The 18666-nt window shown below is 36.2% G+C and overlaps 4 protein-coding genes across 4 annotated transcripts; 2 read left to right on the plus strand and 2 right to left on the minus strand.

The window, feature by feature from the left end:
* Positions 1-7: 7 nt before the first annotated feature.
* On the plus strand, positions 8-2422 carry BU26DRAFT_585521 (uncharacterized protein; the record flags this gene model as incomplete). The annotated part of the gene is made up of 3 exons (XM_033834640.1): positions 8-19; positions 186-932; positions 1051-2422. The coding sequence occupies 3 exons, from the start codon at positions 8-10 to the stop codon at positions 1963-1965; spliced, it is 1674 nt and encodes a 557-aa protein (XP_033676907.1). The 3' UTR covers positions 1966-2422.
* Positions 2423-2747: 325 nt separating this feature from the next.
* On the minus strand, positions 2748-4142 carry BU26DRAFT_525014 (serine/threonine-protein kinase-like protein). The gene is made up of 2 exons (XM_033830404.1): positions 4032-4142; positions 2748-3964 (listed from the first exon to the last, which is right to left on the minus strand). Exon 2 carries the CDS (start codon positions 3886-3888, stop codon positions 3109-3111), a length of 780 nt encoding a protein of 259 aa, XP_033676908.1. The 5' UTR covers positions 3889-3964; positions 4032-4142; the 3' UTR covers positions 2748-3108.
* A 10522-nt stretch (positions 4143-14664) lies between these two features.
* Positions 14665-15247, minus strand: BU26DRAFT_525015 (uncharacterized protein; the record flags this gene model as incomplete). The annotated part of the gene is made up of 1 exon (XM_033830405.1): positions 14665-15247. Exon 1 carries the CDS (start codon positions 15048-15050, stop codon positions 14667-14669), a length of 384 nt encoding a protein of 127 aa, XP_033676909.1. The 5' UTR covers positions 15051-15247.
* A 989-nt stretch (positions 15248-16236) lies between these two features.
* On the plus strand, positions 16237-17995 carry BU26DRAFT_511279 (phosphotransferase enzyme family protein; the record flags this gene model as incomplete). The annotated part of the gene is made up of 4 exons (XM_033827285.1): positions 16237-16255; positions 16306-16601; positions 16660-17038; positions 17088-17995. 4 exons carry the CDS (start codon positions 16237-16239, stop codon positions 17993-17995), a joined length of 1602 nt encoding a protein of 533 aa, XP_033676910.1.
* Between the last annotated feature and the right edge of the window lie 671 nt (positions 17996-18666).

Raw genomic sequence — 18666 nt, forward strand, 5'->3', positions numbered from 1 at the left:
TGGGATCATGCAATACATGGTAAATTGAATACATAGGCTGATGGGCGTGGTCTCGTGAGTGGATAGTGTTCCTTATTACGCGTGGTATCGGTATCTCGACATGGGAATGGAACGCGGTGAGCATCAATCAAGTGTAGAGTTAGACTTGCTTTCGCAGCGGGTGCCCGTAAACGTAGTCGTTGTAGTGCTCATTGCCGAAGGAGCTTGAGTTGAAGGCGGAAATGAAATCGTCCATCTTCATTCTCTTCCGTCTCTTGTCCTCTCTTGTCCATCTTGTACCTTTGTCTACCAGGTCGGGCGTTCTCCTAACCCACTCTGAGCAGCACCGTCGTCATCATCATTATCGTACAGAGCCTGCCTATTGGCAGCGGCGTTCGGAATATCGGCGAGCTGAGTGTGCGGGTCCTCGTAGTATGATCGGCGATAGGTTCGTTAGACGAGAGTCAGAAACCCAGAGGAAGAGCTCCGGGTGGCCGTTGGCACCGCTCTCGAAGCCAACGTCGTTGCAGACGAGCTGCTTGCTTTGTGCTCCCCTCCCTCAGTTCGTCGAATGTTGTCCGCTCCTAGTTAGCGACGGCAATGCGCAGGCCATCCTTCGCCTTCGCGAGCCGCCTCTTCCGCTCGCCAATGGCTTCTCGAGGAGCATCGCGAATCGATCTCGTACCCGGTTCGACACGCGGACCACGAATGCCCCAAGGACATTCTCGCCCGGCCACCACGAGTGGCGCAACTTGTCCGGCATCCACTTGTGCAGCAGCTGGTCTGCCGCAGTGCGCGCTAATAGCTTATGGTGTTGCTCGGCCGAAAGACGGGTGCGCGTCCAACGAAGAGAGAACTGGAATGGTGAAGGGCTTCGGCAACTCGCATGCGCGGAGCCCGGGCACTCCATATGGCTGTCGCATGGATACGAGGGCGATGCTGGTGGATTCCAGGTAAGAATGCGGCGTTGCAGGTGCGCGTCGAGCGTGCAGGACTGGCGTGCGGGCGTTGGGTGGTCGTCTGAAGAACCTGACGTGTCGGCGTTCCGGCGTTTCGATGTTCCTTGCCAAGACGCTAGCGGCCGCTGCCCTTCCGCCCACCGACGACGTCGACCCAGACGATTCTCCGCTGTCCGATCCTCCCTTTCCCCGCCCGTTGATCCTCGACGACATTGACCTCGACGATCTGACCATTAGGGCTGGTGGCGATAACAGATTTGATGCGAAACTCGGCAGCGCGACCGGCGGTGGGGGTGACAAGGAGAGAGGCCCGGTAGACCGCAATTCGAGGACAATGGCCGCCACCAACACCCTTCCGAGACCATCTTCGCCGCAAGCCCGTGTTCCTTCGACTCGATTCACCGCTCACATCCAAACATTCATGCCGGATATCGTCAGAATGACAAATGCACGTCGTCGGGCAACGGCTGTCCGCACCGAGGCCATCAGCGCAGATGCAGCTGCACGCACAATTGAGCGGGACATCGAGCATCGCACGGGTTTTGCTCGCGCACAGCTAGAAGGCGAGATATCTACGCTTGGGGAGAAGTTGTCGATGGCCAACAACTTCAGGGAGCTCCTTCAGCGACAGCGTGCTGAGCCGGATGCGACAATGAGCACCGCGCCCATCGAGATTACCGCGACATATGTGCCCGGCACACGACTTCTCGAGACCACGGAAAACTACATCGTCCAATACACGAGCCGCAAGGACACGCTCTGCGACGCGGAACGGAAGCTCGCGGAGGCGACCCAGGCCGCAGAGACGAAAAAGGCCGCTGCTGAGAAGGAGGAAAGCGGGGTGGCAGGCATGCAGGCGGAGCTTCTGGGGTTGATGGACTTCTTGAGGGACATGATTCTGGGGAGAAGTTCCATCGGACGTAGGGTGCACCGGGGCGAGGCGAGGCGCGGTTCAGCGCGGGGGCACACAACGGGCACGGTGAGAGAAGGGAGGCGATGCGTGGTGCGAAGTGATGCTCCGCCATGATAGGGTCGCAGATTGGAAACATGGCAAATACTATTGGGAACGGTGCCCCTCACTCAAGAAAGCACACTCAATCGACGCAGGATTCAATGCGCTATCAAATAAAATATTTATCTTGAGTGAGACGACGTCGTGGTGCTCGCTCAAGAAGCAAGCCTATGCACCTGGCCATCCCATGCGCAATCAATCGAAATATTTATCTTGAGTGAGGGACGGCGTTGTAGTTATGGTTTTGCAGAGTATCTGCAATCGAAGCCACAGATTTGTGCATGATATGGAGGGATGGATATTGGGAAAGGTGGCGCTTGCTTAAGAAAAGGGCAGAATGTGGCTTTGTGAGAGGCGTTCTTACAAATGAGGGGTTTCTTGAGTGAGGGACTGTGGGTTGTGTGTTGTGTTGGGGTGTGGTGCGAGAGTTGAACGTCGGGGGCGCATCCACCAAACATCAAATTCCAAGTGCACTGCAGTTCGCTTGCTGCGGGGTCATTCCTTGCTCATTCAGCGAGCTGCGCAAACCAAAACATGCCAACCTTGCAGCTAAGGCGGGATGGCAATCGTCAACAGACAAGTGGGAGCAAGGTCGCGCCTAATGATTAAGCGACACATACCGCACGCACAATGCACATCCTGGAACCAAGGTCTGCATCAAAACACTATAAAGCTCGGCGTGTGTCGTCTCATTCGCCGCGGTTGCAACCCGCGCCAAATAACATCTTTGCTCATATTGCAGAGTATGACCGGTTTCCATTCTCATACGGATGAAGTGATATTTACTTGACCAGGTTTTAGAATACGGAAGTAGCCAACCTAACTGCCTACCTCAACATGTCAGTTAGATTAGAGTTCTATTGCCGAAAGCAGCTGAACCTAGTGTAGGTGCGGTTTAGAAACTACGATGAAAGTCACCGTCGACGCGGAAGGCCGCCGAACAACAGAGATAGAGCAGGTGTGCAAGGATTGTTTGAGTCCAGAGTGTCCTCAATCGCAGAATTATCAGCCACCAACGACTAGGTCATCATAGCTGTCGACGTACCTCATGTCACGGCTTTGTGCTCAGCAATATGTACTTAATCTGTGGTGACAACCACATTGTCCCCGGTGGAGGGCCAGACTGGATATTACGATGAGATATAAACCAATGAAATCTCAACGCGTTTGCTCCTTCAGCCAAACTTGGAGTTTTCCCAGAGCAATCTCGTCGTTCCGCTGCGCCGAAGTTGTGAAGTTTTCATCGACCCATCCGGGTGTGCCTGCTGTAAGGAGGCTCTTCCCGAACGGCTGATAAGAGCCGTAATCAATGAGGACAGGTGTGCCATCTTCATCCATCATGATATTGTATGAGTTAAGGTCGTTGTGGGCTAGTCCGAGCGAATGAAGGTGTTCGACTGCTGCCTTAATTCCGTCGAAACACATGTCGGAGTCAATCTTCCGCTTTTTCAGTCGGGCTTCAAGCTCAAGCGTACGAGGATGTCGGTCCAGAACGAGGCCGACAATACGGCCCCTTCTGATGATGCTGCCGTGATATCGGATGATAGTAGGGGGTTGATTACGTCGCAGGATCTCCAACGTCTCAGCTTCCTGGAGAAGCAGTTTCCGCAATGCGCCTGTACCCGCGAACGCGTTGTAGCCCCCTACCTTGGGGCCCTTGACGAAGACGTTGCCGTCAATCGAAACCGAAGCACTCGTGATATGCGATGGAGGCTCGGGATATACGTCTTCGTCCAGAATAAGCTTCAGGCTGTCCGTGATGTTCTTTGGGCTCAAGTCCTTATTTCTGATCGGAGCCTGGCCAATCCAGACGTGGTAATCGTGGGTTATGACGGCGAACCGCGAAAATTTGTGAGAGCCATCGTCTGCTGTGGAGGACACTTCACCGAGATAACACAGGTCTCGGAAGGACTCCACTTGAGGCGGTTGATTGTGCATGTCTCGAAAATGAAAGCTCCTAGTTGATTAGGCTGCGCAGAGACGCTCGACTCTAGGGGGGAACTTGGGGATGTTTCTTGTAAGGTGTTAGCAGTCGTCAAACAAAGTGCAGTATGTGACATGGTAGAGAAGGGGCTAGCTACCAAGACGACACAGTTTCCTTCCTATTCAAACGACGATACGAAATTAGACGGAATGCGGCATGCGAAAGTTGTGGAGCAACGCTGAGATGTTTTGGACGCGCAACGTTAGAGCACGCCAAGGCCAGCTGCAAAGTCTAACTCCGACTCCATACCGTGTTTCATCAGCTGGCGCACGTCCCACCTAGCGCACAGTTTCTAAGAAATCTTACCCCTCTCTAACTTTATAACTATTAGAGCTATACTAATAAAACTTAACGTACTTTATTATTAAACCGCCTAACGTACTTTACTATTAAAAGCCTTATACTATTAAACTCTCTAAAAATACTAAGCTCTTACTAAATACTACTATCTCTATTATAAAGCTCTTTATAAATATCTAATTAACTTTAGATAAATTCTAGATATAGCTTACGCTTTAGACTATTTAATAGAACTCTAAGCTAAGCTTATAACGTACTATAGCTCTCTATAATATACTATAGAAAAAAGTTTATAGTTAATATACTAGAGTTACTCTATAATATAAAAAGATATCTAATTAAATAATACTTACTATAAATAAAAAGTAGGTAATAGTTAAGTATATACTAGACCTAGACGTATAAGAATTTACTTTCTAGCTTATTACTATTTAAGATATAGCTAATAAGCTACTTACTAAGTAGAGAGAAAAGATTATAGATAAGAACTAGCTAAACTACTTTATTATATACTATTCTAAGCTTAAAATATAGCTTAATTACTAGTATAACTATTAGAGAGTAAAGTAAAAAGATTCTATAATTATTTAGATATAGTTTAATCTAGTAAATAATATAAAGATAAAGTATAGTATTACTAATAAAGATATATATAATTTTAATTAATCTAGCTTTATAATAGAAATAATATTACCTTAAGTAATAGTTACTAGCTCTAAGAGATAATTATAACTAAAGAGTTTTTAACTAGATAATTATAAGTAGATTTTAGTAATTATAATAGTAAGAGTAGTAGATAATATATAGATTCTACTATTTCTTATTATTATAAGTAAGAACTATTTCTTAGTATAGTATAAAAGTAGCTAGCTACTATATAACTAGATTATAGCTATTTCTAAAAGTAGCTAGATAATAAATAAAGTTAGTATTATATAGTTAAAGTACTTTAATACGTATACTAAGAGTTATATTATAGGTATATATTATCTACTAATTTTAGATAGCTATAAAAGCTATAGCTCTATTAAATTCTAGTAGTACTATAAAAAGAATAAAATTATAGCTTTTTATATACTAGTATATTTATTATACTTCTTATAGCTACTTAATATTAGCTACTTCTTACTATTAAAAGTAGTATATAGCTACTAAGTTAAAATTCTAATATAAAGCTATATTAACTATATTATAAAAATTAAGTTTCTACTTATATTTTATATAGCTTTTTATATATTAATTATAGATAATTATTATAGTACTAATATAGATTTAAGTTTAGATACTACTTATATAACTATAGCTAGCGTTTTAGCATCTATATAGATATTTTCTATAGCCTACTAAGCCTTCTACTTCTTATAGTATAATATATTATATTACTATACTACTTACTCTATAATAGTTTATACTATTCTACCTAAGATCTTACTATTTTATAATAGTTTTTTCTAGTATTATACTAGAGACCTAGAAAGAAACTAAGAACTACGCTACTATTATACGTAGTCTAGCCTTCTCTACGCTTCTAGAAAACTATAAAGCTAGCTAGACTCTAGAACTATAGTAAGTAATTAGTAATAGTAGTAGTAGAGAAAGCTTCTTACTAACTATATATAATTCTAGCTACTAATATAGTAGATAATAGCTACTAGTATTAATACTAATCTAACTAAGCTTATTATATTACTAGGTCTAGAATAAGATCTAGCGCTATAAGCTAAAGCTCTTATAGCTCTTCTTTTTATACTTAAGAATACTCTAATATATTAAATAAATTAGGTAGAGGCTAAAGATACTAAGTAGTAAGCTAAGCTTAATTAGGTAGAACTTAAAAATAACTAGAAGTAGCGCTAGATTAAAACTATTATAACTACTCTTACTAACCTTATAAATAATAATACTAATAGTAGTAGTAGACGCTATATTTTAGAAGACCTAGAAAAGTTTAAGAGTAATAAGAAGAATATACTAAAGTACTAATAATAGTTTAAGACATAGTAGTCTAGTATTTACTACGTTCTTAAGGTAGATAATTACGTTTTTAATAATAGCTTCTATTAGCTATAGTATATTATAGAATGCCTAAAAGGTAATACCTATAGTCTACTATAAATAAAGTTTAAGATAATTACTAATAACTCTAATAATCTAGTTTCTTAGCTATAGCAAGGCCTAGAGAATATTCTAGAGAGTATAAGCTAGATCTATATCTTAGTTAACCTCTTATAGTAAGTAAAAATTAACTTTAAAAACTACTAGATAAAGAATAAACTCTAGCCTAACTTTAAAGCTAAGTATAACTAACTTATAACTATAGCTAGAAAGATAAATATATAAATAGTTAATTTACTTAAGATTAAAGTTTTCTAGAAGCTCTCTAATATAGTTATAGTAAGCTTAGATAAGCTAAAACTAAATAATATTAATAGGTAGTATAAGTAATACTAGAAGAGCTAGAAGAACCTATAGAAGAAAGCCTATATTAATAAACTATAAGCTTACTACTCTAGTACTAAATCTACTCTATAAATCTAAAAGCTACTAACTTTCTATAGTATTATATTCTCTAATATAATAGTAATAGACTCTAATACTATATAATTAAATATCTACTACCTATTCTAGAATCTAACTTAGAATAACTATCTAACCTAAGAATAATATATTTAATAAGACCTCTATTTCTACTATAAGTAGATAGAATATAATAAGAATAACTATATAGAAAAAAAATAAAATAATACTAAGTATAGATAGCTTAGACTAACTAGAATAAGATAAGAAACTATTCTTTAAATTTTATTATATATACTCTAATTATAGTATTTACTCTAGCTTCTCTATCTCTATTTCTTATAAGACTTTCTACTAGATAACCTATTCTAAGTATAAGACTTTATAGAAGAAGAGACTAATAGCTCTACTTTAAGCTTAACTACTCTAGTAGATATACTCTTAATAAGCGTGTTAAACTCTAGCTTACTAGAAAACTTCTAACCTCTAGCTAATACTATAACTAGAGGTTAATAGAGAATTTAAAGTTAGTTTAGAATAATAATATATATTAGATCTACTATATTCTAGCTAAATAAAAGCTACTATAACTTAGATTTATAGATAGTAAATTATTACTTATTTAAATAACCTTATTCTCTATATACTATAACTCTAAGATAGTTAATAGACTTATTAATAGTAGATGCTTAGAATAGGTATTTATTAGCAAGAACCTTATTACTAAACTTTATCTAGAAATAAGGCTAATACTAGTACTATAAATACTTCTTCTAGTAGATAGTAAAATAGAGAACTAAGTTACTAGCTATACTATCTTACTAATAGTAACTAGTAACTACTATAAATACTATCTATTTCTTATTACTACTCTAGCCTAGAAAACTTTTATTATTCTTAGCTTACTATAGCTAAGGCGTTATAATCTAAGTATAGACTAGATAGAAATAATATTAACCTTTAACTTATAGTATTACTAATGCTACTATTACTCTATAGGTCTTTTCTTACTACTCTAAATCTCTATAGTTCTAGATCTCTTATAAGTCTTCTATAACCTCTCTATATTAGGTAAACCTAAATATTCTAACTATAGACTACCTATATATAAGAAAGCTACTAAATATAACTAACTATAAAAGAGTTTACTAATTACTATTAAAGTAAGTCTAATCTCTAGCTATCTCTACTATTATACGTATAATACTAATATAGAAAAAGATATTATATCTAAATACTACGCTTTTATAATTCTAAACTAACTATAAGAAAAACTAGCTCTTACCTATTTTACTACTAGATTAAGGTAAAGAGAAAAACTACTATAGAAGCTACTACTTCTACTATTAAGTATTCTACTTCTATAGCTACTCTATACTATCTAGTAGTAGAATAAGTAGCCTAACCTAGAAGATATCTAACTAGCGTCTACTATAACCTTTCTCTAATTCTACTAAAACTCTAGTATAAAAGCTATAAAAATTATCTAGAAAGAGCTTAACTATATAAAGATATAGAAACTCTCTAGAGAAATATATAAGCTTCTTACTAAAAGTAAAACTCTACTATATATAAGAGGTATTACTAACGTAAATATTAATAAATTTATAAAAGAGAAACTAGATTTACTAAAGAAGAACCTTATTAAGTTACTACTATTATAGTTAGTAGATCTATATAAAGAATTTCTATCTAGTAAAGTAAATAAATTACTACTATAGTAAGTCTAGAACTATAAGATTAAACTTATACTAGAAAGAGAGCTACTATACTAGAAAAATAGACTTTTCTCTCTACTAGAACTATAAGTTATTAGAAAATAGCTTAATAATAATCTAGATAAGAGATTTATCTAGAAATTCTAGATACGCTATATAGTACTACTATTACTTATAGTATAACTAGAAGAAGAAATTTGTATCTATTAAGACTACTAAGATCTTAATAATATTACTATTAAGAACTAATACCTACTACCTCTTATACGTAAAACTCTAGATATATTATATAATACTAAAGTCTATATAAAACTAGATATTATTACTATATTTAATAAACTCTATATTATAGAGAGCTATAAGTAGAAAACTACTTTTATTATTTAATTTAAACTTTATAAGTTACTTATTATACTATTTAGACTATATAATACTCTAGTCTTCTTCTAGAACTATATTAATTATACGCTATATAATCTACTAGACTAAACGTATACTATCTATCTTAATAATATTCTAATCTATTTAGCTAATTATAAGAAATACAAGAGCTATATCTAAGAGATAGTCTAATAATTAATTAATATAGGTCTATAAATTAATATCTATAAATATAAGTTTAAAACTATAGAAATAAAGTATCTAGATCTAATAGTCTCTCTAGAGAGTATTAAGATAGATCTAGCTAAGGTTTAAACTATTAAAGATTAGTTACTATCTTTATATCTTTAGAATCTATAAAAGTTTCTAGAGTTTACTAACTTCTATAAATACTTTATCTAGAACTTCTCTAAGATTACTAGTCTACTAAATAAGCTTATAAGAAAAAACTTACTATAGTACTAGAGTAAAGATTAGTAAAATATATTTAAAAATCTAAAGTTAGCCTTTACTATAGCTCTAGTACTAGCTATATTTAATTATACTAGACGTACTATTCTAGAAACTAACGCCTCTAACTAGACTTCTAGTAGAGTTCTTTTATAATATAATAGAGAAGGTATTTTATATTCTATTACTTATTTTTCTAGTAAATATACTACGCTAGAATATAACTATAAGATCTATAATAAAAAGCTTCTTACTATTATTAAGACGCTTAAAGAATAGAAACTAGAGCTATAAGATATTATAAAACTATTTAGAGTTATTATAGACTATAAGAATCTAGAATACTTTATCTTAACTAAAACTCTAAGCTAGTATTAAGTCTAGTAGTTAGAATTTCTTTTATAGTTTAACTTCTAGATTATATACTAACTAGGCTTAAAGACTATCTACTCTAATATACTAAGCTAGAAACGTAAGAATTACTTAGCTAAAATAGATATAAATAATAATTATATTAAGAATAGATAGTATATAGTACTATCTCTAGAATAATTTAACCTAGTTATACTAGTAGACCTTTTTAGAGAGGTCTAGAATACCTAGAATTTATATACTACTCTAATTAATATTATTCTACTAGCTATAGCTAAGTCTATTAATAATCTAATTAACCTAGTATACTAAAGGTTAGATATAGCTTAGGCTATAATATCTACTCTCTAGAATAAATAAGTAAAATAATAGCTAAGAATACTATAAAAAGAATTAAGAATACTAATACTAGACTATAGAACTCTTAATAGATAGATCTACTACTAAAACTAATTATTTACTCTAACCTAATAATAAGTTATAGACCTAAATTCTCTACTAAACTTACTCTACTAGCTCTACTAGATACTCTAGCTAAGTTAAAACTATTAATCTAGTTACTAGAAACTACTAGTAGTCTAGAGTTACTAGAGATATTAAGAAATATATTAGAGCTTATAAGCTATATATATATATTAAGAGTTTACGTCTTACTTCTTAAAGCTTTCTATAACTATTACTAGTACTATTTTATACCTAGTTAAATATATCTATTAACTATATTACTCTACTACTACTATATAAAAAGAATAGATAAATATATAAGTACCTACTAGTAGTTATCTATTATCTTACTAAAATACGCTATCTTATCTTAGTCTCTTTACTATTTATAGAGAAATTAGTAGATATCTTTATAAGCTACGTATACTATTTATATAGTACGCTAAATAATATAGTCTTAGACTAAAGTATATAGTTTATTTCTAAATTCTAGTATTATCTCTTAGAGAAGCTAGGTATTAAGCTAAAATACTTATTATTCTTCTATCTAGAGACTAATAGCTAAATAGAAAGAGTTAATAGTAGTATTAAATAATACCTCTACGCGTTTATAAACTTCTACTAAGATAACTAACGTACTTTATAGGCGAAAGCTCTACACGAGTAAACCCTCTACGATTTCTTAGCAAGAAAAATTAACAAAAATTAACTTGTTTTTCTTAAATAACTAAGCGAAACTTTAATATTTTTCTACAAAGATTTATATATATATTCTTTATAGTATATTACACCTGCTACTAAAGTTGTACTAAGATATATTACGTAATTAAAAAGCTATATATATTTAAGTAACTTTTAAGAAATAATCTACTTTTCTTCTAGTAAGTACTATTATATCTATATAATAATCTATAAAACTTATAGTATATAGTATCTATAACCTAATAAAGGTTTCTAGAAAACTTTTATAGAGCTAGCTCTTCTAGGTATAGCGTAATAAGAGATAGAAGTTTAAAAAACTCTTTTTAGACTTTCCTTCTCTAACTATAGATATATATTAATAATCTAGCTATATAAAGTTATAGATTATAAGCTAATATATATTATAAGTCTTCTATATATTTTAAAGTAATAATTTTAACATAGTTTTAGTATATTTCTATCTTTTTATACTATACTATAAAAAGGCTTTACTTTTAAATAACTACTTAAAGCTAGTATATTATTAGTTAATAAGCTCTATATAGTTAGAGCGTACTATAATTTATATAATAATAAGATTTATAGCTAGATTAACTATATATATATATAGTTAGAAGAGAAAACTCTAAAGAAGATATTTTTCTAACTTCTATCTCTTATTACGCTATACCTAGAAGAGCTAGCTCTATAGAAGTTTTCTAGAAACCTTTATTAGGTTATAGATACTATATACTATAAGTTTTATAGATTATTATAGAGATATAATAGTACTTACTAGAAGAAAAGTAGATTTTTTCTTAAAAGTTACTTAAATATATATAGCTTTTAAATTACGTAATATATCTTAGTACAACTTTAGTGGCAGGTGTAATACGCTATAGAGAATATATATATAAATTTTTATAGAAAAATATTAAAGTTTTGCTTAGTTATTTAAGAAAAACGAGTTAATTTTCGTTAATTTTTCTTGCTAAGAAATTGTAGGGGGTTCGCTCGTGTAGAGCTTTCGCCTATAAAGTACGTTAGGTCTAATAGCTATCTCTTACTAAATTTATAATAAATAATATAGTATTAGAGACTATAGGCGTATTTCTATTCTTTATAAACTATAGCTATAATCTCTAATTAGGTTTAGAGTCTTTATAACTATATCTACTAAACTTATCTCTAACGTAGAAATAGTAGTTCTACTATACTAATACTATTATAAACTACTTTAAGTATATACTTACCTAACTAAAAGCTCTTATATAGTAGTCTATTAACTAGTATAAGTAATATACTAATAATTACTAAGAAGACGTACTATACTATAAGAAAGACTAGAAGGTCTATATTAATATATATAATATAAAAACTAACTATCTAATAAAGAAAGAGAATAATAAGATAGTAGAACTATATAAAGTTAAGAAAGTCTACCTACGTACTTATCTACTAGACCTACTACTATTTATAAAAATCTTTCTAGTATTCTATTACTTACTTCTATAACTCTAATATAATATTAAGAGCCTTCTAGAATAAGATAAGATTAATAAAGTAGAATTACGCTACCTATAGAGAAAAGTTCTAGAATAAGAGAATAGATTAAATAAAGTAACTAAGTAATAGAAATTTAATAAGCTACTTAATAGCTATAATAACTATAGAGACTTATAATACCTTATTAAATAGAAATATTATAAGTCTTTCTAGTAACTAGTAATAGACCTTAAGAGCTAAGATAAAGTAATTCTTACCTTCTATAGTATATACCTAGAAAAGCTAGAACTACTAATATAAATAAGATAGTTAGCTAAGCTCTAATAAAGATAGAGAAAATTTTTTCTTAGAGTTAGGCTATTTAGAATAAATAGTAGAGTAGAAGAGAGGTACTATTATAGTACTAATATAGGTTTAGGTTTAGATACTACTTACGTAACTATAGCTAGTACCTTAGCGCCTATATAGATATTTTCTATAGCCTACTAAGTCTTCTACTTCTTATAGTATAATATATTATATTACTATACTACTTACTTTATAATAATAATAATATTAAAGTAAAGTTTAAAGATACTAGCTTAGTTTTATTTAACTTAGATTTAGTAGTATTAAAGCTTAAAGTTTAATTATATACGCTAATACTCTCTACTACTAATACTACTACCTAGAAGTATAAAATATCTAGTAATTCTACTAAATTAAAGTTATAATTAACTCTAACGTACTTTATAAGCGAGCTGGTTACACAAGCGAGCTAGTTACCTTCTCTTAGCAACAAAAATTAACAAAAATTAACCCGTTTTTCTTAAATAACTAAGCAAAACCTTAATATGTTTCTATAAAAATTTATATATATATTCTTTATAGTGTATTACACCTTATAGAAAAGTTATACTAAGATATATTACGTAATTAAAAAGCTATACGTATATAACTACCTTTTAAGAAAAAATCTACCTTACTTCTAGTAAGTAGTATTATATCTCTATAATAATATATAAAACTTATAGTATATAGTAGTTATAATATAATAAAGGTTTCTAGAAAACTTCTATAGAGCTAGCTCTTCTAGGTATAGCGTAATAAGAGATAGAAGTTTAAAAATTTCTTCTTTAGAGTTTTCTCTTCTAACTATATATATATTAGTTAATCTAGCTATATAAACTTATAATTTTATAAATTATAGTATACTTAAACTATACAGAGCTTATTAACTAATAATATAGTAGCTTTAAGTAGTTATTTAAAAGTAAAACTATTTTATAGTATAGTAGAAAAAGATAGAACTATACTAAAACTATCTTAAAATTATTACTTCTAAATATCTAGAAACCTTATAATATATATAAGCTTATAATATATAGCTTTATATAGCTAGATTATTAATATCTATATATAGTTAGAGAAGAAAACTCTAAAAAGAATTTTTTAAACTTCTATCTCTTATTACGCTATACCTAGAAGAGCTAGCCCTATAGAAGTTTTCTAGAAACCTTTATTACGTTATAAATACTATATACTATAAGTTCTATATATTATTATAGAGATATAATAGTACTTACTAGAAGTAAACTAGATTTTTTCTTAAAAGTTAGTTAAATACGTATAGCTTTTTAATTACGTAATATATCTTAGTGCAACTTTACTATAAGGTGTAATATGCTATAGAAAATATATATATAAATTTTTATAGAAAAATATTAAGGTTTCGCTTAGTTATTTAAGAGAAACGGGTTAATTTTCGTTAATTTTCGTTGCTAAGAGAAGGTAACTAGCTTGCTTATGTAACTAGCTCGCTTATAAAGTACGTTATAGAAAAAAAAGTATAATTTATATAAAAGAAAGTAAATTTAGAAAAAGAATACTCTTATAATTAAAGCTAGCTTATAGCTAGTTACTTAAAGAAAGACTATAGATTAGAATAAGAGTAAGAAGTAGTATAAAAAGATAGTAGTATATAATAGCTAGCTAGCTTAGTAATACTATAGATATTATAATAAGCTAGAGTATAATATATAAATATACTAGATAGTTAAAGATAATATAGATAAGTTAGATAGTTTATCTAGATTTATCTTAAGTAGCTTAGAGTTAGAGTAATCTAAATAAGATAGTAGTATTTAGTAGAGGCTTAGTATTTTTAGAGAGTTTAGTAGTATAAGAAGTTTAGTAGTAAAGTACATTAGAGCTTTTACTTATAAAGTATATTAAGTTAAATAGCTTATCTAAATTTATCTTAAGTAGCTTAGAGTTAGAGTAATCTAACTAAGATAGCGGCTTTTTAGTAGAGGCTTGGCATTTTTAGGCGGTTCGCTTGTGTGGGCGGTTCGCTTGTAAAGTACGATATAACACGACCACGTCTATTCTCTTAAGTTCTTCGACATTTGTTCCTCGAAGTCCTGCATCGCCTGCTCTTCTTCCTCCTCAGTCCTACCCGCTTTTATCTCCACATCCGCAGTCGAATAAACCTTGTGGGAATCTTGGGCTGCCTTTTTCTTGAGAGTGGAATCTTGCGCGTTCGAATTGAGCTGGAATTTGTACCGTCGAAATTCCTTGCCAGCTTTCTTGATAATTTCTCCGACATCGATGCGGCTTCCGATTCTCGCATCATGGTTTCCCCCACGCGCCGGGGCGGCTCGGTGACCAGGCTCGCCATGGCCACGCAAGATCGTAGTGCGGCGGTTCTTCGACTGCTTGATATAGGCCATCAGAGCTTCAAGCGACTTTTGGGTCTTGGAAGGCATGATAGTACAATAAGGGCTTGTGTTGGGCGTGTGTAGGATATAGATGCTGCTCGGGGAAGCTTGTCAGTATCACGACAGGAGCGGGGAATGGAAGACTTACTTGGAGCTGATGGATTGCTGTGGAACGAAGTCTGTCTTGTCATTCTTGGGATGTCATTTGGCGTCTTATATACCTGATCAAAGATATAGTGGACCCTATTGGGAAGCGAAGATTTTTGGTTTCATGCTGCAGACAACTCGTCAGAGCCGGCTTCAGAGTGCAAATCAATCTGCCAGTGGCCTCACACTCAAGCAGCATTGCGGCGAAGCAGAGCGCCTGAGACCTTTGAAAACATGAACTAGACGTTCGGCACGATCGTGGCACGGCTCGCGAATGTGATCAAATATGAGCAAAGCCAACACAGACCGCCCATGCCATTGGCTCCGGTAGAGTCTTGAGCACGCAGATTGTGGTCGCAAATAGCGAGTTGACAGGCAAAATGACTTAGCCACTGCCTGATGATGCATTGTGATACGACAAGCACGATGATCATGAACCCAACGTAGCGGAGCATCTGCCCGGTTGGCTGCAGCTAGCGCTGATTAGCGGCGCAGTTGACTTGTTTCGAAATCAGTGGGTTCAGAAAGTGTGGTAGGCGCAGAAGACTCTATTGCAACGGAGCCTGTAAAGTAGTATGACAACGAAAGCATCGGTCGAGTCTGGGTCTAGGTTGGCGTACCTGGCAAAGCCGCGTGCCTACGAGTAGCCTGTTTTTAGCGTGTCGCCAGGATTGGTGGCCTGTGCACCAAAGTCGGGGGCAGAGACTGCTGACTAATAAAGTGCACCCGAAATGCCCTAGCGTCTTGAGCTCCTCTCAAATGTCTGCGGGAAAGACTATCTAATCATCATCCACGACACCTGCATCATCATCATCTCTCTGTTTGCGCAGCAAAGCAACCTTTCCTGAACCAATCACGCTTCCGATCTCATTGTCGCCCCTTGATTTTCTCGACAATCTGATGTTCGCGTGATCGAGTGCTTCGCGTTTTCCCGGATCATCGGAGCCATTATATTTTATGAAATATGTGCCGACCTCCATCCGCGCGTCTTTGGTGCTACATTCGAAGTATTAAGCCAAGCCCGAAGCAACACTTCCGCTCAATCTCGAAAGCTCCAACGCTATCCTACCATCACTGTCCCGCCAGCATGGGCTCTTCTCAGGCAGGTAAGCATGCCCATTTGAGCGCGATTCAACCTATCACTTATCCGTATCAGACTGGAATTCTAATGATGAATTCTTCAAATTTACGCGTGGCCGCTTTATTATAGATGAGGTGGAGAATCTTCGAAAGCGAGAGATCAGATTCGACTTGAACAGGCTTGCAAGTGTCGCGGCAGACTCGGTCGGCGCCGCTCAGTGCATTTCTATCAAGAAGTACCCCGACGGCATGTTCAACAAAGCTTTCCTCATGTCTATGGATGATGGCCGAGAAGTTGTAGCCAAGGTGCCTAACCCGAATGCTGGCATTCCGCACTTTACTACGGCCAGTGAAGTCGCCACCATGGACTTTGTATGTTCATCCTGAACACCATCAATGCCGGATCTTGCTAACGCGACTGATTTGGGAGGCCAGAAAAGTGCTTGACACACCAGCGCCTCGTGTCTACTCATGGAACTCGCAAGCAAAATTTCACCCTGTTGGGGCTGAATTTATCATCATGGATAAAACTGAGGGTGTTCCGCTGTCTCAAGTCTGGGGCACGATGAAACTACCCCAGAAGCTCCAAGTGCTCCTTGCCCTGACACGTCTCCAGAAGCAATGGCTGAGCGTTTCATTCTCGCATTACGGCAGCTTGTACTACGCGGGAGACGTGCAGCCACCAGCAGGCAACTACTACACCAAGGATGGCAAGACCGTTAAAGATTCGGAGTTTGCAATTGGCCCGGCTACAGGCCGGGATTGGTTTGATGCGGGCCGATCAATTTTGGATATCGAGAGAGGGCCATGTACGTTGGGGTTCGTATCATCTTCGTGCAGCCGCTGACAAGTTTGTAGGGGCTTCTCTAACGCAGTATCTGCAAGCGGTCGGGACGCGAGAGATGAAGGCAATCCAGTCAATTAAACCCCCAAAACAGATTGCCTTATTCTGTGGCCCAAAGCTCTACCGACCAGACAGGGAAAAGAAGCTTACTGCTTTAGCATGGTACCGACAAATCGTCGATGCCCTTATTCCAAAGGAAACTGGCATCACCAACCCGTGCCTCTGGCATAATGATTTGCATGATGACAACATCTTCGTTGACCCACATAACCCCGAAAAGATCACGGGTATCATCGACTGGCAGTCTTGCCACGTCTCGCCGCTCTTCAACCACAATCCCGATCCAGCCTTCCTCGACTGGGATGGCCTTGAGCCTGAGACGCTCGATCTGGCACCAAGGCCGAAGCTCTCTGGGCTTTCCCCAGAAGAAAGGTCCGCGGCTGTGCGCGAGTATACCGTCCAAAACATGTTCATCGGATGGCGGAAACTCATGCATGCCAAAAACGCAGACCTGTATCGAGTAGTCGAATTCCGAAAGACGGCAGCGTACGGGCTCATATTTCTTGCCCACCGCATGTTCGAATACGGCGAGGCGCACTTCCAATCGCTTCTGGTCGATCTGAAGAACACGTGGGCGGACTTACCGACCGTCACCAGCGACGTCCCATTCCCGTTCGACTTTTCGGAAGTAGATTTCGAGCGTATCAAGCTAGATAGCGATAGTGCGGTAGCAGGAACAGAGCTTGTTACAGAGGTCAAGGAGAGAATGGGCGATTTGTGGCCGGACAAAGGCTTCATCGAGCACGAGCGATACGATGATTGCAAAGCTGCCCTCCACGAAGTCAAAGATCAGATATTGGAGCAATTGGCCGAGACTGAGGAGGAAAAAGCTGAGTATGAACATTATTGGCCATTTGAATGATGTCTATTATATAATGTCTATACTGAGAAGGTTTCGCTTAAGTGCGACAATTTCAACGAACATGACGAGGGTATTAACCAACATCTCAACCAGAAGTGCCCGTCTCCCGCTGTTGCATCGTCTCAATCGTTGCTTGAAGAACGGATGGCCAATCTCATTCGCTCCAACCAGAGTGGATAGGGCCTGTGCCGACTCCGGACATGCAGATCTACGATGCTTTACCATGAGCCGCCCCGAGCACAGCCTCATCACGTGGCCATTCGACATCGCCCCGTGAAATGCGGTCTTCTCGTACCGGTCCTTCTCAGATATAGAAGCTCCATGCGTTAAGAGGAGGCGCACGGCGTCCCTCTTTCCTTCCTTCGCCGCCCTGATCAACGGTGTGGAGTCGTCGAGATACCACGGGGAAGGTTGGGCACCATTCCGAAGAAGCATCGTGGCCTTCGACAGATCACCGCGCTCGGCAGCTGTTCTAAGGACTTGTTGATCGTCCAGTTAGTGGAACGGCACTCGACAAAGAGCGCAGTCGCCGGTTTCAGAGATAGACATGGCAGACATAATTAATTAATTTCTCTCGTTTTAAGTTACCAACCTATAACGTACTTTATTATCGAACGCCCTATATTATCGAACGCCCTATATTATCGAACGCCCTATATTATCGAACGCCC

The sequence above is a fragment of the Trematosphaeria pertusa genome (genome assembly GCF_010094035.1).
Source record: "Trematosphaeria pertusa strain CBS 122368 unplaced genomic scaffold BU26scaffold_22, whole genome shotgun sequence".
NCBI lineage: Eukaryota > Fungi > Ascomycota > Dothideomycetes > Pleosporales > Trematosphaeriaceae > Trematosphaeria > Trematosphaeria pertusa.